At 39.5% G+C, this 23713-nt stretch overlaps 1 protein-coding gene across 8 annotated transcripts in view; it reads left to right on the forward strand.

Annotated features, from left to right (window-relative positions):
* GRIK1 (glutamate ionotropic receptor kainate type subunit 1) overlaps positions 1–23713 on the forward strand; it is a 369367-nt gene that overhangs the window by 297613 nt on the left and 48041 nt on the right. For 4 of the 8 annotated variants that reach the window (XM_042956726.1, XM_042956729.1, XM_042956728.1 and 1 more), the window contains 3 exons: positions 14123–14230; positions 16677–16721; positions 21930–22043. In XM_042956726.1, coding sequence (XP_042812660.1) covers positions 14123–14230; positions 16677–16721; positions 21930–22043 — 267 coding nt within the window. The remainder of the gene's footprint in view (positions 1–14122; positions 14231–16676; positions 16722–21929; positions 22044–23713) is intronic. The other 4 variants (XM_042956727.1, XM_042956730.1, XM_042956732.1 and 1 more) reach the window with 1 other exon arrangement.

Raw genomic sequence — 23713 nt, forward strand, 5'->3', positions numbered from 1 at the left:
GCTATAGATTTAGTTATTCTCTTCTTCCTGGTACAGAGAAGGAGACACCCTTACAATTTGGAGATTTCCCTTGTAAATTGTTCTCACAAAAGGATAACTTCTTTTTGGTTTTCAGAGCTGCTCTGTAACTGTCGTTTTTAAAAAAAAATAATCAGCCTAAAATCCTTATGCCCGAGAGACATATTTTGGGGTGACAAATGCTGCTCCTCTTCAAGGGCCAGATGGGGCGGAAAGGTCAGTAGGGAACAGCCATAAATAGTATGTTTAGAAAGGTGGATTTTTATTCTCTAGGTGATTGGAAATAGTATTCCAAGGAAGTGCTCTAATGAGGAATCTGAAACACCACAGTACATGTTATAACTGTTCTGATTGTTGCTGTGGAGGAGTAGTGGAAAATACCTGAAGATCAGTGTAAATGTTTCCAGAACTGTCAGCAAGAAGGGGTCCCCAGACTCTGAGTATATCTCTGAAACTTCCAGGCCTCATTCAGATCCACACTGCTGTGTGAGCTTTGGACTATTATGGTCATGCCATGAAATCTCATCTATCACCAGAATAATGTTCCACTGAGGAAACACTAGCAAAAAACAAAACAGAAACAACAAACAAACAAACAAACAACCCCCCCCCCGAAACTTGGTTTAGGACCATGCTAGGGATATATCCCAAAAGAGGACCTCTGAGGTCAGTGTGACCCCAAGAATAATTCTAGCAACCAGGATCTTTGGGAACAAATCCATTTTTTCAGGGCAAGAACAGACTTTGAAGAGATTCAGTAGATCTCTTTTGCTCACAAGATACCAAAAAGCATTCTCTCAGAGGGGTCTGTATTATTTCTAAAAATTTCCTAGAATGTAGGAGTATAACATCCAGTCACTATATGCCTAATCATATGATGACAGTGTTTCACTGGACCAGTGCTACACTGAGAGCCATAAGAGTACACAGTTTTTCAAACCCTGCTTACCTTCTATGACTTCAATCTCCATTTTCTCCTAAAGACTACACTAATCATACATCCATGGCTCACTTTTCCCAATTATGTGAAACTATTATCATTTACTCATTTAATTTTTTTAAATGTTATTTTAGAGAGACAGAGAGAGAGTACAAGTGGGGGAGGGGCAGAAGGAGAGAGAGAGAATCTTAAGCAGGCTCTGTGCGCAGTGCAGAGCCTCATCCAGGGCTCGATCCCATGACCTTGGGATCATGACCTGAGCCAAAGTCAAGAGTCGGACGCTCAACTGATTGAGCCACCCAGCCACCCCGTCATTAACTTTTAAATTATATACTCCATGAAAAAAGAGACAGAGAGACCTTAATCATCCAAGTTTGAACTCCTTCAGAACTGGAATCAGACTCCATGCTTGAAAGCTTGGTAAGGTTGTTCAGCAAACATAGGCAATATAGAGTCTATGGAGTGGACAAGCTTTGAGCCCTATTTGAATAATTCTGAAATTATAGTTTGAGGACCATCTTCATCAAAAGCAAGTGCAGTGCTTGTAAAAAAAATGTAGATCCCTGGTTCCCACCTCAAACATGTAACCAGATGATTCTGTGCTCATTACAATTTGAGAGCCACTACATTAATATAATTGATGATGTAGGGAGGCAGTTTGTTTTTTTTTTTTCTGACAAGCAGCATAAAGTGTTAAAATACAACATTCAACAGAGTAAATTTAAAGATTTACTTGGTTTTATTAAATGATTTGTGAATCAGGCCGCATCGCATCCAGGAAGTAGAGAGGTGCTCTAAAGAGTTACATAAAATGGAAATTTTTATAGGAAGGAGGGGGGGGCAGGGTTTGGAGAAAGTTTTAAACAAAAGAAAAGAAAGAACTGTTCCAGGCAAGGTCACTTTCTATTTGGTGGGGGGTGGCGGGGGAGGGATTACCTCATCTTTCTTTGTGGGGATGGAGAGAGCTCCTTTTACAAACTCATTGGCACCCATCAGAAAACTCCTGACTGCCAGTTTCAGGTTTATATTCCTAGGCAAGGTTGAAACTACAATTAGGTAAGATATGAAGGACTGGTTTGGTGACTCGGCCTGGCCCAAGTCACAGAATTTTGGGCCTGTGGTTTTCTTTTGAACAAAAGAAAGCCTCTGAGATGGAGTGAGGTTCATTGCAAAATGGTCTATACGCAATCATGTATCTGTGAGGACAGTTAAGGAATTCCTAACTAGGTCAAGATAATAGAAGAACTGGATGTTTATTGACCTTCCACCTGACAGTAGATGCTCTGAAGCGTTATCTCTTTTAATCTTTACAACAACTAGGTAAAGACAGTATTGATTTTTGCAAATGGAGTTTGAAGAACTTAAGTAACTTGCCCAGAGTCACCCGGCTAATCAAAGATAGAGCCAGGATTCAAACCTATGTCATTTGATTCCAAAGTCAAGATCTTCCTAGTACACCAAGTTAAAACTTGGCAACAAGCAAAACTACCGTTATGTCAGAAAGCATCTTGTCTACGATGCTGGGTTTATGGCTAAAATTTGTTTGTGAACAGTATGTGAAAACCAATTAAGAGTTTATTAGCAGTATTATCATTTTGTTGTTTTTAAATGCAATTTGTGATGTTTTTCAGCTAAGCTCATAAAAGCACATCAATTTATGATTTGATTAAAGGATCTTGAAAACTATGCATTGTCCATACAGCCTTCTGAACTACAAACTGCTTCTGTCACATTGCCATGTGATGTGCCATATAAAAGTCAAGGCATTGGTGACCTCTCAGAATAACAGAAAAGGAGGTACTGTTAGCTTGATGAAAAATGAGAAAAACAATGTATTGAAGAGAAAGGTTTCTGGGGGGAATCCAGGAGGAAGGCTCCAAGGGAGGAGACTTGTTGTGATTGGAGATAAAAGACTTTAAACATGCTCCTCAGTCTTACAGTTAAATTTTAAGTCAGCAAAATCATCAACATTTATGGTAAAAAGTCAATGAATAGCCACACACAAGTAAATCCAAAATGAAAACCCTAGAAAGTAGGACCATCCTGGGACCCATTTAATCGGCTGATCAGCAGGTAGAATAGGGTTCTGTAGGGCAATAAAGGGAAGTGATGGTGGGAAAATTAAAGGCATTTCAACCAAACTAGCATAACACCAAGAGTTCAACACTTTCTAGATGGTTCCCTTGCTCTGCACGCTGACAGCCATTGGAATACTGTGTGTAGATTCCAGTTGCCTGGGGACCTCTAATCAGGTAACTGCACATAAATGGCGACAGCTTCTTCTGTTTTTCGTCATGATAACGGCACTTTCCAGCCACGTGATATTGATCTTCAGGAGAGGCTGTTCTGTGCTACATGAGGAAACCGACAGGCAGCGTACTAAAGGCCAAGTTGCAGGGTTTTGGCTTTCTAACTGAACCCAGCAGATCTGAGTTGGGTCGATTTGGGCAACCCAGGCTTCACACATGCCACTGAGTTAGTGGCAAGTCAAGATTTTAATGCCGATTTTAAATGTTCATTTATCTTTCCTTTTTATTTTTTTATGTCTTGGCTTGAGAATGTGCATTCCTCATGACTCATGCAAAGTCCAGTGTCAGGATTTAAATTAGGAGAAACTGGCCCACACCTCTTCATTTTCTTTCCCATGACCTTATCCATGGGAATGCAGTGTGGCGAAGGAGAGAGAATATGAGGCAGAATCAGTTATGGATCTTTCCAGGACGTTTTACTAACTGTAGGGCCTCTTCTCTTCATTAAAGTGGGGACAATTCTTCTTACCTTATGTAGCTGCTGTAAGACTCAAATGAGATAATCTATCAGTAGCACTTAGCATTTGTCAATGTGTAACTTTATAAAGTTATCAACATGACTCTCGTGCAAATACAAAGTAAGGATGTGCCAAAAATACACTTACCATCCCAATGGAACTGGCAGGATGGTAAAGCTTGGTAGAAGAATTGGCTGGGAGAGACTGGCTCAGACAAGACTATAGCCCTACAGAGCAGTAAAACCGTAACCTTTAAGCTTATCCTTTGTAGCAGACATGAATTATTTGCATCTCTATTGGACAAACATCTACAAGTTAACATATAATTTCATAGTCTTGACCCTAAACAATAGAACATAGTAAAACAAGCAGAAGTACAATTGTCTGGAGAATTAAATCATCCGTGGGTGGGCCTGTTAGACAACGTTCCATAGGACCTTAAGGGACATGGAGTCATCCTTTTGCTTTATTTCAAAGTTTCAGATCATTTGTTTAGAAGTCCCCTCTTGTATAATAAATTATCTCCAGAGATGGTTCATATTACAAAAAGTCTGTGTCATTGTGTTTGGACCTGATTAGTTTTCATGGGTGTAATAAGTTGTTAATCAACCACACAAGCCCCTTAAACATGGCCAACAGATTCAGAGCTACTGTTTTAAAGCAACTACTGAGGCCACAAAATTAACTTCTGTATGGAAATGTCTAAAGGAATCTCTGATTGCATTTTCAAAAGCTTGTTTTTGTTCCAGACACGTTTTCGTTGCTCTTATGGGCTCCCTTATTGTAAGGTATATTCGTTTCCGATTGCCGCTTAAATAAACCACCACAAATTTGGTGGTTTAAAACAACACAAATCTATTCTCTTACCATTCTGAAGTCATAAGCCTGACGTGATCTCAGTGGGCTAAAGTCAAGGTGTTGAAAGGACTGGTTCCTTCTGGAATCTCTATAGGAAAATCAGAAACCGTTTTTTCCAGTTTCTGGAGGCCTCCAATAATCCTTGCCTTGTGGACCCTTGGCTCTATTTTCAAAACCAGCAAGGGCTTTGCATTTTTAAGTCTCTTTCTCTCTGCTCCTCTGCATCTGCCTGTCTGACTTCTACTGGGATCCTCTTATGAAGACCTTTGTGATTACATTGGGCTCACCCACATAATTTAGTATGATCTCCCATTTTAAGAACTATAACTCGATCACATCTACAAAATAAATTCCCTTTTGTATATTTTAAACTATGAGGATTGGGACATTGACCCTTGGAGGTAGTGGGATGTTATTCACCCTACCACACATGGGTAAGAAAGTAAAGCCAAGAAATTCATCTGCACAGCATTCCTGTAATACATTTGTGTATTTTGGTGAATTTCTCTTTGAGGTGCCCCACATCTGGTAGATTTCCTGATCTATCAGGAAATGACTTTCCTTATCACCTATAAGTCTGAGATTCCATAAGCCACAGAACAAATAACAAATCAGTTTCCTGAGAGAGTTTTCTGGATCTTGGGTCTACAGATGAAGGATAGCATTTGTTCCGTAACGGTGGGTTTGCTACACCTGACTAAATGAGGTTTATTGTCAAATATAATAATTCTGGCATGACCTCATTTAAACAACCAATCTGTCAAACTCTATCCTGATAAAACGGAAGATATATATTTGTTGGTTTTATGCAAATTACCACATTACCATAACATCTAGTGAGTTGTTACTGAATTCTAGGGCTTCAGAGAGAATAATATATCATATAAAGAATGCATCATTTATTGGAGTGCCTGGGTGGCTCAGTCAGTTGAGAGTCCAACTTTTAATTTTGGCTCAGGTCACAATCCCAGTGTCGTGGGATGGAGCCCCACGTCGGGCTTTGAGCTGCACGTGGAGACTACTTAAGATTCTCTCTCTTTCCCTCTGCCCCTCCCACCCCTGCTCACGTACACTCTCTCTTTCTTCTACAATAAAAAGAAAAAGAAAAAGAATGTATCGTTTTTAGGCTACTATTTTGAGGTTTGAAGATAAAGAAAGGATATCTTCATTCCCTTAACAGAACATTTAAAACCACATTAGCAGGGCACTCTTGATGTGGGCTAAGATCATGATCTCACAGTTCATGGGACTGAGCCCCGCATCCAGCTCTGCACATAGCAAACCAGCTCTGGTATGGTTACAGTTGTCTAAGTGATGCCACTTTAAACTCCAAAGTCTGTACCCATGACTCTGTTTCTTAAAGTACCAATAGGTACATATATCTAGCACCATTTTTCTGTGAGGCTCTGAGACTGTCATTCTTTGACAAAGGCCCATTTTCCAATCCATAGCTTATAGCAAAAACTTCAGATAATTAGGAGGAGAAAGTAGACATCACTTGTTGATGTTGACAATGAAAGTCTATTTCATCATATTACATAGAAGGAAAATTATAAACTTTACATCTTCTTAAGAGAAGACTAAATACTCCAAGACCAACTGTCATGTTTTTTAAAAACAAAACCCACCAGTTTTACATTCGTATAGCATTTGACATAAAAGGATTCACAAACTTAAAATATATATCTTATTAATAAAGCCACCAAAGCTGAGCAAATTTTGCCAAAATTTTAACACACATCTTTGCTTTTATTCAGACTTATCATGTCTGCATCAAGGCGAACAGAAGTCCGTTCCCTCAAATACTATACACACACACGTTTTTTTGTTCGCTATACTTTTTCATAATGTAGTATATTTTTTTCTCTTTACCTTGTAAACAAATATGCAGCCCCAGAGAGCCGCATACAGCCTTCAAACACCTTTTTCAAAGTAACAAAAATAAGCATGTTCATTACCATGACCCAAAGGACAGTTTCTCTACAACATGTAAAAATAATAAGATATATAGAGATATACATGTACGTATGTACACACACATATACAGTGACCAATGCATCTGTACTATCTCTTATTGAGAAACCATCTCAAGAATTCAAGTATCATTAAGATTATTATTAGTTCAATAATAATTCAAAGATTATCCATAAATCAACTTGATTTATCACTAGCTTAAGGTCTTAAACTCAATAAGGAACTTGGAAATTATGTTTAAACTGATACATTACACAGCATAATTACTGTTGTAAAAATTTTTTCAGAATCTTATTCAATAATTACATACATAATTTTACATCTTCTTTATTTTAAGCATTATGTAGCAGTCCTAGCTTATCTAATTAGCCATCCTGGATATATTAGCATAAGCAATCAAAGAGGTAACCAAAGAAAGAGATCCTTTTATTTGGAAGGTTTATAATCTAATTTATTAATATTTTCTGAAAGTGAAAATAAATTTCATACTCACACAATGAGGTAAAGAGGCTTTTCTCATTTTCAAACATAAGAGATAGTCACTGAGAGTTGTAGCCTCACTTCCACAATCTCAGCCATGAGTTGAAAGTAAAGGTAAAATACAAAATATGTTGGGCACGGAACTGAAGGGGTATTTCTTCTTTCCAGTGGACCTGAGATATATTCTTGCTCAGACAAAAGTAAAAGGCTAACAAATCAGATTTGTATTCATCTTTCACACTACAGACAGAATTAGATTCTTTTCCTTTTTATATCAGGCCACCATGTATTCAGAACAAAATGTCAGATTCCCATTCAATGTTGCCACCAGTGGAAAATGTCTTAGTGGCCATGTTCAAATCAGATTCACATGTTCTTGAGACTAGTCTAGTATTCAAATAACCACAGGTCCTTAGACTTGGTCATGGCCAAAACCAAGGTCTTCTGAGACACAAAATGTTCCTTTGACTATTGCCAAGTGGTCAGAGACCAGACACAGATCTATTCGTCCTTGCACCCAGTTTAAAAAGAGAAATACCCCAAACTAGGAGTTAAGCAAGATACTCACAGACTGAGAGACTTGGGCGAAAATCAGTATCAAAATATGAAATCAAAGGAAGAGAGAAGAACAACAAAAACAAAGATTCAGCAAAGGTAAATTCCATTAGTCCTTGGAATTTGCTCCAGGACTGGGAAAAAATAGGAAGTTTCTGAGATTAAATGATTCATAAGGTTGGTTCTGGCATGTGAGTTTATTTGAGCATCTTGGTAGGACCATCTCCAAAATGTCAAACTACAATTTTAAAATAGTTACAGACGTGACTATACAAATATAAGGTGAGTATGTGTTGAAGACACATTTCACTTTGAGGGAGTTGGCAAGATGGCAAAGCTCATTTCAAGGAGATGTAGAGGAAAATTAATTGTGGGGGCCACCTGGAAATCAAAAATGGTTAATGTACCAGGGCAATAAAATTATAATTTGGAGGTTGTCTTTTCTATTAGACAGAAATCATTTACATTTTATAGAGTCTATGGCCTAAACAACTGACAATTTAAGACACATTTTTCTAGAGAATCAGGCTATCTGTGGATGAAACTCTTAGATGATGGCCACTATCACAAACACCGGCCATACAGTATTTTTACACCGGTGACATACTTGTCACCGGCCATGACAAGTAAGATGTTAATGACTTTTTCCTTTATTTTTAAATTTTGACAAGTTTTAACAATATATAGAATAGTCATTTAACAATTTCTTTCTCTCATCTTAATCTAATTCCAAAGGAAGCTAACCTTTGGGTTCGCCATGAACCTTTATTTACAATATTCTTACAAGAAAGCATAATTCCTAATACATAAATGAAAATGCTAGAAACTATTGCCCTTAAAAGATCACATCTACTAGAAAAGCACATTCTCTCCTGCTCTCAAAAAGGAAGTCTCTTTCAATAAGAAAGAATTTATTCCCTATGGCAAGCAAGAAGGGCTGTGTCAGGGAAAATTCTAAGAAAGGAGGTTTTATGTGCTTTTATATATTTAAGTCCCCTTTAGGAAAAAAAAAAGGAATACAAGCAATCATTTTACCAGAATGAAGTTAAAAGTTGACTATTACAAGAGCCTAGAGTTAGATACTAGTCACTTCCTTCCTCAAAACTAAAATATATATATTTTATTTGGACAAAAAATATCATCTTGAGAAAAAGCATACAGTAAGACGTTAATGACAACTTTTGTTTTTCTTCTCTCAGCTTTTGATTTCTGTCTCTTGGCCATCAGATAATGTGTCTGATAAGAGAAAAGAAAGTCACACCATTTGATTCACTTGCTATTAGACAATTGTTGTCAAGAGGTCTAATGCAAGGTGGAAATTAAAGCTATTTCCTAAAATAGGGACAATAGTTTAAGTAGTGTTTTCAGTTAAGCATACGATAATTGTTCCTTGTGCAAATGCTTCTCCATAAGGCAAGCAAATTGTAATTATGACTAATATAATTATATATCATTATCCAAATTGTATATGCTTCAGCCTTGCTCCAGAAAATGGATTCCTTATGGATCTTATTCCTCATATCCAGGAGTTAGTCATTGTCTATTCACCCTAATCAATAATGCATTGGTGATTAACAAATGCTTATCAACAATTACTTTGAAAAACAAAACAAAGAACTTGTACAGAAATGCTCATCTAGGGATGGGAGGCAGGAAGACACAGGCAACTGTGTCAAGAATGAGAAGCTTGACTTTGAAGGTCAAAAGATATTTCAGTTTAGTAAAGAACCCAGGCAGGGAGTCTTTGTAGATATTTGAGGCAGGGAAGGAAGCATTGTTAGAGCATGAAAAATGAACTTTTTTGCCACTTGGATGAGCAGGGAGGAGAAGCGAGAAGCGGGAATTACACCGCACCAGCAACTGGAACACTAAATTCAAGAATAAAACTAACACAACAGAATCCAAACAAAGGGACACAATAGACACACTTAGTGGAAATGAAATTGGATTTCTGAACTGGATTTTAAGACCCTGCTATGAGCTGTATGCTACATCAAGAGATAAATGCTACCAATTCTGCACATTTTCAGAGAGCTCGGTAAACTCTGGACAATGTATCGAATTGACTCACAGCATGACCCCCAAGAAGGAAAAGTTGCCTGTAGGAAAAAGCTTTCGGAAAATTCTGTAGAACTTTAATGAAGAAAACTACCTCCTTTCACACAGATCAGGAAGAGGTTAAAACTGCACATTTTGAGAAGCATGAAGAAGGGGCCCGCACACTGATTGAGTCCAACCACAGTAGTAGAGATTTCTACCCAACTGAAGTTTCCAACAAATTGTCTTCCACTCGCAGGCAGATGCTAGGACTCTAATGCTGTAGCTTCTTTAGTGACTCTCATTTAACACACCAGTCCACGGAAGCAGCCTTTGACGTGCGAAATAGAAAGTGACCAGAGTACAAAAAGTAGGATTGGAATATGGTGGGGAGGACAACGAGATTACAGTGCCAGGAGGTGTACCTAAACGTACACAGAACGATGCTCCACACTTGCATTCGATACCAATTTTTCTTGTCCCAGGGCAGAGAAGGTGACTACCAGTATCTCAGCAAGTATAACAACAGGCATTACTATCAACTGTAAAAATACGCTATTTATTTATCTATCTGTCTATCTATCTAAATTCAAGCTACTAAACATATATGTAGTATTAGTCTCAGGAGTAGAATTTAGTGATTCATCACTTACACATAACACCCAATGCTCATCCCAAAAAGTGCCCTTCTTAATGCCCACCACCCATTTAGCCCATCCCCCTATTCACCTCCCCTCCAGCGACCCTCAATGTGCTCTCTGTATTTAAGAGACTCTTAAGGCTTGCCTCCCTCTTAGTTTTTATCTTAGTTTTCCTTCCCTTCCCCTATGTTCATCTGTTTTGTTTCTTAAATTCCACATATGAGTGAAATCATATGATATTTGTCTTTCTCTGACTGACTTATGTCACTTACCATAATACACTCCAGTTCCATCCACATTGTTGCAAATGGCAAGATTTCATCCTTTTGGGGATGCTGAAGTAATATTCCACTATGTGTGTGTGTGTGTATACATGTACATATACATATATGTATACACACATATACACATACATACACACATACATACTACATCTTCTTTATCCATTCATCAGTCAACCCAGTAATTTTACTACTAGGTATTTATCCAAAGGATACAAAAATGCTGATTCAAAGGGGCAGAAGCACCCTAGTGTTTATAGAAACACTGTCAACAATAGTCAAAGTATGGAAAATGCCATCTCTTTTCTAAAGTTGGTGCCAGTGTTTGGCATTATAGCCTTCCTTAGCAATAAACTCTTGAGGCGAAGTTCAAGAATCTCAAGAATTTCTTCTGTGTTATGGCACTTGAGTAACTCACATCTAGCTTGGCCATATAGTAGGCTTAGATGAGAGCTGAAGGCTTCTTGTGTCCACATATCATTTCCTGACATGAATTTGATTCAACTGCCAGCATTATCATGTGAAAAAATGTTTACTTCTGTCATGACTAACATGCCATCTGCATGGTAGCCAGAAAGTATGTTTCGGTTTATTGTGTTAGTTCCTGATAATTAAATTGATTCCATTCACTATTCTTTCTATAAGAACTTTGATGGTAGTGTTTTATTCCTGAAACTGGCCACCCTGCTGTGGAACTATTTCCATTAACACTTCATGGTGTGCAAGTTGGTGGGACAGGGAGATGAAGGGATTGTGCTGTCCCTAGGTTCACAGGTGGGCATGTGAATATGTTTCATTTTGTTCTGTGAGAACGACCTTCTAACCAATCCCCTGCTTACAGTCTTGATCTTTGAGTCTTTCTTCCCTAGTTCTGCTAAAACGATCTCTCTGGAATGCACATCTGCCCATGACACTCCTAGACTTAAAACACTCCGATGATTGGGGTGCCTAGGTAGCTTAGCTAGTTAAGCATCCAACTTTGGTTCAGGTCATGATCCCATGGTTCGTAGGTTCAAGGCCTGCATCAGGCTCTGTGCTGACAGCTCAGAGCCTGGAGCCTGCTTCAGATTCTGTCTCCCTCTCTCTCTGCCCCTCCCCTTCTTGTTCTCTCTCTCTCTCTCTCAAAAATAAACAATGAAAAGAAAAAGTTTAATAAAAAATCCACTCTGATGATTCCCATGTGTCTACAGAGCAAAGTCCAAGCAAACTAATATGATCCATAACACCTTTATGATCAAGTGTCTACCTGCCTTCCTAGACCCATCTCTTATCATTCCTTACCTTGCGTTATGGATCCATGGCAGACAGGATTTACCCTGTATATGCTTTTTACTCAGACTGTGAATCTTTGCCTGGCCAGCTTCTCATCCTTTGAGAGCTTAGGCATTCTTCCTGCCAGAGTCCTTTTCTGAGTCTTTCTTTCCAGGCATTTGGGACAAGTACTTCTGCCCCATACTCCTTTCTTCAAATACTGCGTGCAAACCTTTATCCTCACCACTCATGGTGCCTCACTGACATCCATCCATGTTCTTTTTCCTACTAAACCATAAACTGGTAAGTGCTATATTCTCAGATAGCTTCTGGCATAGAGAAGATGAGAATCAGCAGTGCCCATAGTGTTAAATCCTTGTCTGAGGGCAGAAGACCAACGTCTCAGCTCAGTCAAACAAAGACAGCACATTTTCCCTTCCTCTGCCTCTTTGTTCTATCCAGGTCCTCAATGGATTAGGTAATGCCCACTCGCATCAGGGAGGGCATTTGCTTTATTCAGTAAATGGAAACACCCTCATGGACATATCCAGAGGTAATGTTTAACCAGATAACTGAACATCTTATAAAGTCAAGATTTAGACTAATTGGTAGGTGGCAAGAAGTACATGGTTATGTGTTTTATGTGCTGGGGGAAATTGTATGAGAATGAAAGTTGTATTTTGGGGTAATGAATCTACCGTTGATTTGGAAAATGAAAAACAGAAGATCCCAGAAAAGACTACAGATGTGAGTCCTGACATGTGAGGCAATAAAGGCCAAACTTCAGAGCTTGTGGGGAATGTGAGAAGGAAAATGAGAGATAGTTGTAAAAAAGAATCATTGTTTAACTTTTCAGAGCTCTCAGTGAGTTAAGATTGTGTGAAGTGCCATTTAAATCTCGCAGAAACCCTGCACGGACCAGATGCTGAAATCTGAGACAACCCAGATTCAGGTTAAGTGAAGTCACACTTCAGAGATTCAAACCCAGCTCTGTGATAAACTCATACTCTTCCCACTGCATTGGCCACATGGGTAAATACAGTCAACAGGTACACATGGTGTGAACACAGTAACTTTCAGGATTTTCTGCACATTTCACAAATGTCCAGTGAATTTGGTAAAGTCAGGAGAAAGCAGAACCAGCTAGGGAGATACAAAGGACTGAGGTTCCTCGTATCCTCATTTATAAGTCAACTCAAATTAGGCAAGATTGCCAAAAATCATCTAAAGATTGAGGCTGAAGCTAGGGCCACTATTTTCTGTTTAATGAAAAAACCACCAAAGATGTCCAGGGCGAGTTCTATGAAAGCAGGCTGCTGTGATTTCCAGTTCCTAAAATGATGTGGATACACGTGGCAGGCTGAATAATGGCTCCCCTTTCAAGGTACCCATGTCCTAATCCATAGAATGTGTAAATGTTGTCTTTTGTGGCAGGAAAAAAAGGACTTTGCATATACAATTAAGTTAGGGATTTTTGAGATGGGGCGAGTATCCCGGTTTATCTACATGGGCCTTAAATGCCATCAGAAGTACCCCTATAAGAGAAAGAGTAGAGAGAGATTGCACACAAGAAAGGAAGGCAATGTGACCACAGAGGCAGAGATTGGCGAAATACAGCCACAGGGCAAAGGTTGCTGGCAGCCACCAGAAACACGAAGAGTCAAGGAGCAGAGTCTCCCATGAGTGTCCTTGAGGGAGCATGGCCCTGTTGAACGCTTTGATTTTGCTCAGAGTTACTGACTTTGGATGTCTGCTCCTGGCCTCCAGAACAATGAGAGAACAAATTTCTGTTGTTTTAAGCCACCCGGTTTGTGATAATTTGCTACAGCAGCTACAGGAAACTAATGTCATGGCCAAATGACAGTGGAAGGCCTAAATCTCAAACACCCTAAAAATCTGATAACACATCACTGGATTATATCCTTTTCACAGAGAAAATTAGTGGGGGTGGGGATACTTCCCCATACACAAGCACCTTAAAAGGGATTTGGTTTGACCTTGAAAGACAATATTACGGCTGCCCAGACTTTGTTTACTCCATGTGCAGACTATTTTACAGCCATTCCTTCCATACTGCCCATTTAGATTGTCACTATCACAGATTTGACTGATGTTAGGTGTTTGAACTGCCAGAATAAATGAGTGCTAATAAAACAGGGAAGCGTTCTGCCATTGAGCCACTGAAGCAACGCAATGCTTTCTAACAGCACGATGAAACCAAATCATTGGATACTGTGATGAATTTGAGGTATTACAGTTTTGATGGTGTTAGGATTATGATAAGTGTGAAATAGTAATGCCACGTTCCTTTCGTCCATAGGCTCGGTGGGATGGCCTGACTGGGCGTATCACCTTCAATAAAACCGACGGCTTGAGGAAGGATTTTGATCTGGATATTATTAGTCTCAAAGAGGAAGGAACTGAAAAGGTAACCTTCTCAATAAGAAATTTAAGAATAAAATAAAGACAACTGTTCAAGCATGTTAATTGCACATACAAGTAGGGAATGATAAAATGATTCTCTTAACATGTTCATGTATGTCCAGTTTTCTGGAACTCTCTCTCCCTGCTCTGCTGATAGATGTTGACATGCTACATTCTGAAATTGTATGTTATTAATAGCAATGCTAACATTCATATACTTCTCCGTTTATGCAGCAGGCATGATCACAGTATTAAATACCTATGGTCCTGTGGGTGGGGTGTCATTAGCCCCACTTCTGAAAGGTTTCAGGAAACTGAGTTTAGACTTGGAAAATAAGGAGTTTGTCAACGATTCATCTATGGAATGGCATCCAAGTTTTACTCAGAAATGAATTTGAATTGCGCTCCATTTTGAGATTGGTTGACAGAAGGACAGACTAAAGTAGGATAGAAAGGGCTTACTGGATTCTTAATTTTAGGAGGAAATATGCCCCCCAAAATGCATTTTAATGCTGGGTTCTGATCTTAGAATTAGTTGATCTTATTTTTAAATATCGTTTTTATTTTTAAGTAATCTGTATACCCAATGTGGGCCTCGAACTCACAATACCAAGATCAAGAGTTGCACACTCCTCCAACTGAGCCAGGCAGGTGCCCCTTGATTTTCGGATCACTTTAGTTGTAATTCTTAATCTCTCAAGGTTTCAAGCTCCATATTTGCTAATTTCAAGTAATGCAAATATGAACTATTTCGTTAAATAATAATTAAAAAATAGAATTCGACTCTGTATTTTATTATACCAATATTATTATCCACAATTATGTGCTAGAATTAAATAACATTTATATTGTGAAGATTTTGCCCTTTGGGATGCTAGACAAAAAAATGTTTTGAAACCCCCAAAACAATCATCTGGAAATCAAAACTCTGTAATCCAACATTTTTTTTTTACTGTAGTGCACAAGATATGTCTCCTATAAAAGACTGGCTTTGGGAACCATCAGTTACTAACTTAATTGAAATGTTTGGGATGATTTTTAAAATGAGATGAGATTTCCATTTCTGTTCTGTTGCTTTTGTGAAATGACACATATTTTTTTTAAGGTCCTGACTATGCCCCGTCCCCAAATAGCTTAATTAAAACAAACAAAGATTAATCAGGCTGAATGTAATAGATGGACCACTGGTGTGGAAATGTTTGAGGGAAATAATTACTTTGCAGCTTTGAGGGTACACATTATCTACACAGATTCCCATTTCAAAAATGCCCTCTCTCTTCCTGTCTCTACCTCTCTCTGACTCTCTCTCTCTCTGGATCTCTGGCTCTCTGTTTCTCTCTTTCTCTCTCAGGCCCTCCCCCCTCCCCACCTCTCTCTCTCTCTCTCTCTCTCTCTCTCTCTCTGGGGTCACTCAGATTTGCTGGTCTGTTCGTTAAACCTGCTCTGACAGAGCCATCTCACCTCCATCATGGACCGTGGGAAAAGGAAAGACGATACTTTCAGGGACTGAACTCGTCTAATGGCTGCTCCTCTGTGCATGCCTCTCTCCCCGCTCCTTCTGTCAATGCATAGAACTGAGAGGGAACGAAAAGCTGTTCAGGAAACGTCGTTCTGGCTCTGACGTGTGATGAACGACATGGAGCCATCCTCACGCCTTCATAGCTATTTATACGCTGCAATATTATGCACACTCCACTGGTGTTTTTCCATCAAAGGCAAAATCAAATTAGATGAAAGTGTTTTCTCCATTTGTTTCTTATCTCTTCATTGTTTGCAATAACTTTTCTTTCTTCAGGTGACTTGGGCTCCATTCCTGAGAAGGCTGACTGGGCCTTAAGGCAATGGGGAAGCCAGCCCATCTCTCTCAGGAGCCACGGGAGGAGATGCCCAATCTTTTCATGTCGGCCTCTCGCAGGGTCCACAGAGAAAATTGTTAGAAAAAGCTCACTTTTTCACTTCCACTCAAGTTTCTGCTGCCTGGAGGCCCATAATCAAAGAACATGTCATCAAGCTTAGAGTGCTTTCTTCTTGCTTAGGAATAGCATGTGTGTGTGTGTGTGTGTGTGTGTGTGTGCGTGCATGTGTGTGTGTGTGTGGATTGATTCTGCCTAAAGGCTTTCTTGAACAGGCTTTCTTAAAGAATGAGGAAGACCCTTTCACTCCACAGAGCTGTGCATATTCACAAGAACCTTAAGTCATTTTGGGGGTGTGTGACAGGTAAAGTGAACAGTAGGCTGCATTACCAAAAGGAAGTAACTTCTGTGGGACCCAAGTACTTAGTTCGTCTCTTGACTGTACCTGTGTTCAGGCTTTATGTTGAATTAACGTGCAAGATTCCAAACAGTGGGTGGGGAATGGGACGCTCCGAGCATTCGCACACCGTGCTACCATCTGGGTTCCATGCTCCATTTTAATAAGTGCTATTTTTATTTTTCCCTCTGAAAACCAAGGCTGCTGGCGAAGTGTCTAAACACTTATATAAAGTGTGGAAGAAGGTTTGTACTCGGACAAAAATGGCAGGAAATCTGGAGGGAGGGAGTGGGGAGTGTCAGAGGAAAACCTCACCTTTCCAGTTTTGCCAGACCAGTAGATCTCTAAATGCAGTTTAGAGGCGATAGTCTGTCTGTATATAAAGGGAGAACGGGCTGATTAAATATGTTGTCTCTCAACAACGTGACCCATGAATTGAAGGCAGGCTTGAGATGGATTAAATAATGATGGATTAAATATTTCCCCTTAGATTATTTGTCGTTTCTCCCAGGCAGGATCAGCCCCGTTTAGGACTGAAAGCAGGTTATTGCCACAAAGGTAGACACTGGTCCATTTATATTTCTTCTCAAATCACAAAATATTTTCCCAAAGGGGCATGAAAACAACAATAGATTTGATCCATCAGACTCATCAGATAGGTTAAGGCTCAGAAGGCTAAGACATGTCCTTCAATGTCACCATCACAAAATATAAGCCATTTTCAGAAATTCCCTTTTCTTATGAACTATCTTTGTTTTGCATAGGATCTTTGTCAGTGCATATTGCCTGGCAATTTGTTTCAGAACCACGGTTTTCAGAGGACAAAAACATTAGCGATGTTGGAAGGGAAATGAGATTATCTTGTAAATTCTAACACCTCCTATTTCATAGTTTATTGTACAGGATCATATTGTCAATGAATGTGCACAGATTTATTATATAAGCAAATGTGAGACATTAAAAACATTTGGATCAGGAAAATGTCCCAGAGATAGGCAGACACTGTCTTCCATTCTCTCTCTCTCAGTCTAATTGCTAAACTCTCTAGCGATTGACGGATGCAACTGAAATTACTTCAGGTTGTTCAACTTGCTGGTTTTGTCAGGTTCCCTTTTATCTTTCAAATTATCAGTTAAGTCATGGAAAGTGTAAACAGTTTCTCCCTGTGGTCCAAAAGCTAGTCTCTCTCCTGGTCGCATTCCATAGACGAGTTCAAAAATGTCCTTTTAAGTTTAAAAAAAACGTAGGTTTAATAACCTTGTTTTAATCTTCAGTGAATCAGGCGACCAAAGCCATAGAGAAGGCAATCTCGTTTCCTCCCTGCTAATAAACAGATGAACCTAACTGGTGCCCAGAAAGAAGCTTATTCCACTAATCCAGCTTGAGACTCCAGGCACTTTATGCAGTGTTGAATTAATTCAAACCAAATATCCTCGGGAATGGAATCCAAGCTCTGAAATTCCCTGCAGGGGAGAGGAATGTCCTTCATTTGTCACTAAACTGCCACAATAACCCCCCCAACACATTTCCTGGGGATGCACCTCCATGCCTTGGTGTCTCTTCCTTCCTGTTGACTTATCACTGCTCGCATTGTAAGTTGCAGATGCTGTGGTGTGCTGTTGTGTGTTATGACTGCTCATCAACGATTTATAGTAGCCTGAGCACTAGTCTGTAAGACCTACTGTCCCATCCCAATAAGACTCACATTCAAATTCCAAAAACTCTTTGCACACTGACCCTATTGAGTATAGAATTGTCAGCCTGGATTTTTTTCCAAGAGAGGTTGTAGCAACCTTTACAAAGTCTGTCACAAAAATGTGTGTTCATGAGTCTCATGATATAAGAAACAGACAAGTCTTTTATTTTCTTTCCTAAGTACTTGATATTTCACTCCTCACTGTTGGATTTTGACTTTACGTGAATCACTCTCTGTATTTGGAAAATGGATGCTTGTCACTCTCCGAACACTTTTTTGTCGTGTGGTGGTTTTTTTCAAGTGTTTTTTTTAATGTTTATTTTTGAGAGAGAGACAGAGCACAAGTGGGGAACTTGCAGAGAGAGGGAGACACAGAATCGGAGGCAGGCTCCAGACTCTGAGCTGTCAGCACAGAGCCCGATGTGGGGCTCAAACACACAAACCGCGAGCTCATGACCTGAGCCGAAGTCGGTCACTTAACCAACTGAGCCACCCAGGTGCCCTTGTTGTGTCGTTTTTTCAAAGAAGGTCTGCTTAATGTCATCTGGATACTCATTCTTAGAAGCTTCCCTTGGTTGCCCGAGATAATAAATGGCTGCTCCCGCATGCCCGTTTACAAAGTGAGAGAAGGCAGGACCAGACAATTTAGCTCTTGAGTGTTCCTCCCCACGAATAATTGATCCAACCCTCTGCTGCTTCTCACTGCTAAATTACTGCTGTCGGCTTTTGCTCTACAGTTTGAAAATTGAGGTTCTGCTTCCTAGAGGCACTCCTCCAAGGTCAGAGAACAAGACTGAAATGCAAAATGTCTAGGCATCTGGTTAACTGTATCCCTCCCTCCAATACGCATGACTCATGAGGTCTTGCTTCTTCAGAAAGAGACATTCATTTGCTGATCTGTCCACTTAATTAACAGATAAAGCCAGTTGACTATTTGGGTTTAAAACACACACACACACACACACACACACACTTCTGTTTTGCTGATGAAACAATTTGAAAACAGAAGGCTGTCGTCATTCAAACTATACACTGTCCACCTCCCAGGAATAACCTGACCTTGACCATAATTTGATACTCTTTTAGTCTAGATTTGAAAGAACTTCTGTTACACAGACAGTAGAAAAATATATTCTCCCATTTCTCATTTTGTAGAAGAAAGTTCACATTGAATGGGACTCTGGGATTCAGCTGATCGGAAATGCTGTAGCAATGATACCTGACCTCACTTATGGTAGGGCTGGTAAAAGAAATCAGAGCTGGACGTTAAGCTGTGGTGTGCATTTGTCTAGAGTTTCAAGTTCGTAGGTTAAAAGAGAGTGATATTATAAGGTTGTTCAATGCTGCCAATTTCAAATATTAGTATAGTTCCTATAAACACACACTTGATGTTAATAGAAATTAAAGAGGACACATCCCATTACTTAACATATTGGCTACAAACAGTTATTTTCTCCACTTTCCAATACTTAATTAAAAGTTAGGTTTCATTCTCCCCAGTGCCTAAGTCAAGTTTTAATTAGAAGTATATAGCCAGAGCCCAATTTACACACTGCCTTCATTGAGTTAGAAGTCAATTGGTCACAACCTAAAACATAGCTTTGGATAAAAACCAACAGACTCCAGGTATATTTAGCATGAGTTATGTTTCCTAGAAACAAGGGTCTTTCCCCCCAAAAAAGTGGGAGGATGAATACAAGTTGCAAAAAGGGTAAAGAAAAAGTTGTCTCCCTTTCCTGGCTTTAGAGCCAACCAAAGAAATCTGAAGATTCCATGACTTACAGATGTTGTGTGCATTGTATGCATTCTGTGACAGGCATTGGCCTTGATGGTGGAAAGACTGAATGGTTATTAAAGGTGCTGTCCTATATCCCAATCCTACTTCTAGGAACTTCATTACAGATAGGCTTAAAATACTTCCAAATGCAAACACTACCCCACACTCCCACTTACCTAGACCTGTCTCCTTATTTCACCAGTCAACTAACTCTTAGTAAGTATAGAAAGAAAACAGTGACATTGAAATAGTTCACACTGGTGTGTGAATGTGGGATAGTCCTTGAAACTTCCTCAAAAATTTACGTTTCTAAAAAGAGTATTTGTCAAACTAAATGAATTTCCAGCTGCTGTATTTAGGCAATAAATCAAAGTAAAGAAATAGAAAAGGAAAGAAGAGGCCTAACATTCCCACTGGTGATATTTTATTTAACTATCAGAAAAGCCCTTATATCTCCATTTTGCTGGTGAGGCATTGAGGCACAGCAGGGTTAATGAACTTACCCAAGGTCGCACTGCTGGCACATTGCAAAGCTAGGATCTGGACAAAAATCTGTCTGTAAAACTCATATTCTGCCCAGGTTGGCAATGTCCTCCCACTGGGAGAATATATTTAGGGATCAAGCGTAGGGCCACCCAGCCAATCCCAGAGTCTTTCCAAGTGTTAGTGTTCCACAACTGCCCCTCTCTTCCATGGATATACTTTACCTGCCTCTAAATTAAATAAATAAATATTTCACTCACCATCCAAATTCTTTCACAACCGAGCAAGCTTGAAGAAATTACTGGGGCAGTCCTTTCAATGTCCTTTGTTACTTATGTTCGTGTAGCTCTTAAAATGATCAAGATTTTCATGTGCATCTTCTTATTTGATTCTGTCAATATCCAGATGACGTACTTTACAGTTAGAGAACCAAAGCTCAGAAAGGTTATCAGCCTGTCCAAGGTCACACAGCAGCTAGATTGCCCAGCTCTGAAACACACCTGCATTACGTCTGTCTCACCAGGCGAGCAATAAATGCCTACAGAAGGCTTCAGATAAATAGTTCAGTTCCCTGAGGCTTTTCTCCTGGTTTTCTCCAGAAGCTAAACAAATCAATGTACTTCTCCAGGGCCTACTAATGCAGGAGTGACTTGGCCACTGGAGAAAATTGTGGGTCATTATTTTTTAAAAGAGCAATGGGTTTCACTGACTAGTAATCGCCATGGGTGGTTGTGTGATAGGAAGAACAATGATCAATAAGAATGAATACCCTCACTGAAGGAGTTCACAGTCAAGTGCACAGACATAACAACAGAAGAATAACAGAGGATGAGCCTACAGCAGAGGTATGAGCAGTCCTAGAATAGTCCATGACAGGCACCCTCAACCAGCACTGGCTCCTCAATGAAGCCAGGCTCAGAACTTAGTCTACTGTTCATCCACACTTTTTTCTTCCATTTATTTTTTCCCTTTTAGATACCCCATCTCTCCATCATCCACTTTGCTCCTTTCATCCCATTCCTTATAAATTTTAAAGGCACTGATGATACCACTTTGGCAATGGAAGGTTTGTATCACTAGAATGTAAGCTCCACGAGGGAAGAAATTCTTGTCTGTTTTGTTCACTGCTATGTCCTTCAATGCCCACAACAATACATGGCATACAATAGGTGTTCAACAAATACATATTGGAAGAAAAATCTGATACTCATCTAAGAATTCTTAAATTAACAAAGAACAATGAGTTTAATAAATTCACAAACGAAAAGACCTCTCCCCACTCTATCCCAAATGGCACTAATTTTCCCTGTTCTATGTACACACTCATTCCTTCATTGTTTCATTTTCCCACAGTTAGTAGCTTCAGTGTGATGCCCTGGTGTCTTCTCCCCAGACTCTAAGCTTTTGTGCCCATTCCTGGTTTAGAAGGGGCCTCTCTTTGATGTAAATGGGGTCACTGACAAGCCAGCAGCCTCTGATGTATTGTGTTCTGTGTAGATTGGGATTTGGAACTCCAACAGTGGCCTTAACATGACCGATGGCAACAAAGACAGGTCCAACAATATCACCGATTCACTGGCCAACCGAACACTCATAGTCACCACCATTTTGGTAAGTTGACTGGAAGTCAGGGTGTCTTATCTGGACTCCTACTCTAGACTTTAAACACCTTTTTCTGCAAATGTCTATTTTTAATTAGGACACTAAAAATTTATATTTGCATATACCTATAATTGCATTGAATTAGAAGCTTCCAACAATGTTCTGAATATCTCCCACCTTGGATCTGTTCTCAACTCAGCCCCACTCCACTCTCTAACCCAATCCAATTAGTCTCCCTTGCTCTCTGGCTGGTGGTTGTTTTCAACCAAGAAGACAAGAGACCAAGGAAGTAGGGAAAAGAGAAGTAAGAACATCCAATGGTTTTCCCAGAACTTCTGTCCTTCACAAACACAGCTCTTATTCTGTCAATGACCCTGCTTCTAGACTTCTGCTGTCCTGGACTCCAGGAGTACTCTTTTTTCCTGCCTGCCTGAGCCCTAAGTGCTACCAGCTTCCTGATTATGTTGGTCTTGGAATGTCAATACCCCACCCTTCCTCTCACCTGCATTCCTATTGGCTTCTTTGACCTGCTCACTCTTCCATAAATAACCCATTTACTAAGGGGTTTTTCAAAAGCCCAGGTAAGGATACTTCCTGCTTCCTATTAGAATCCTGATTATACTCCTATCCAGTCATTGTACATCCACAGGTTGTCCATTTTTCTTCTTTTCCAACCCTAACCCAAGGAATAAAGGACAGGAGTTTCCACCACTAAAATCTTCACTTTCAGATATTCTTGCTTTATTTGATTCAGTCCATAGTGTTGGACAAATTTATTTCTAAACCTGTTAACTTCTAAGAATTGTTCATCCATGATAAAAACAGTTTTGCTTTTCTGTGACTCCTTTCTCAGGAACTATCACATGGAAATGTAGATTTCTATTTCTATCAGTTTGTTTGAGGATAAGCCTAAATGGGTCTTAAATGTCGGGAGTAAAAAATGTATAATGAGGAGTAAAAGGGCCTACCGGTAATGTAATTATTACAATGTTATAAAATAAAATAAATTTTCATTTAGCCAAATGAGAATAAGGTTAAAGATATGTGATAGTGAGGAAATGTCCATTATTCATAGAATAAGGGATTTATTATGTAAGTGTATAAGCAAAGAATTACCAGATATAAGATTTGAGGTGAGTTCAAATAAGAAAATGGAACTGATAATATAAGAAGACTTAGAAATCGTCTTTGAACAAGACACCCGGAAGGAAACGAACCAAAATATGTAGATAAAAGTGAATATTGAAACTGAGATGAAATTTAACTGAGAGATGAGGAAATGAGACTATTTAGTAGATAGGATGTCTGAAAAGCAAGAGGTTATATTTGCTGATTTAGATTTCCTTTTTGTTAGTAGGTAAAGCTCTTATGTAAAAGCCAGGAGGGAGGGTCAGTCATGCAAAGGAAGTTCGGGTGTGGGTACAGATGAAGACCAGAGGGGCAGACATCTGGTCTTCCAGTCCCCTCACTGCTGGACCTCAGGTCCAAATGTGACTGTGTCTCTATCACACGTTTCACTCACAGCCCTGCCCTCAACAGTGGAGGAAAACATTCTCATTCACACACTGAGGAGAGAGAGGTAAGAGGGTATAGGGAAGATGAGTTTAGGGAAGGCAGCATGGTGAGTGACTAACTTCCTTACTCTGATATCCTAATCATCATTTTCAAATATTTTATAT

Source organism: Panthera tigris, chromosome C2 (genome assembly GCF_018350195.1).
Source record: "Panthera tigris isolate Pti1 chromosome C2, P.tigris_Pti1_mat1.1, whole genome shotgun sequence".
In the NCBI taxonomy this organism is placed as follows: domain Eukaryota; kingdom Metazoa; phylum Chordata; class Mammalia; order Carnivora; family Felidae; genus Panthera; species Panthera tigris.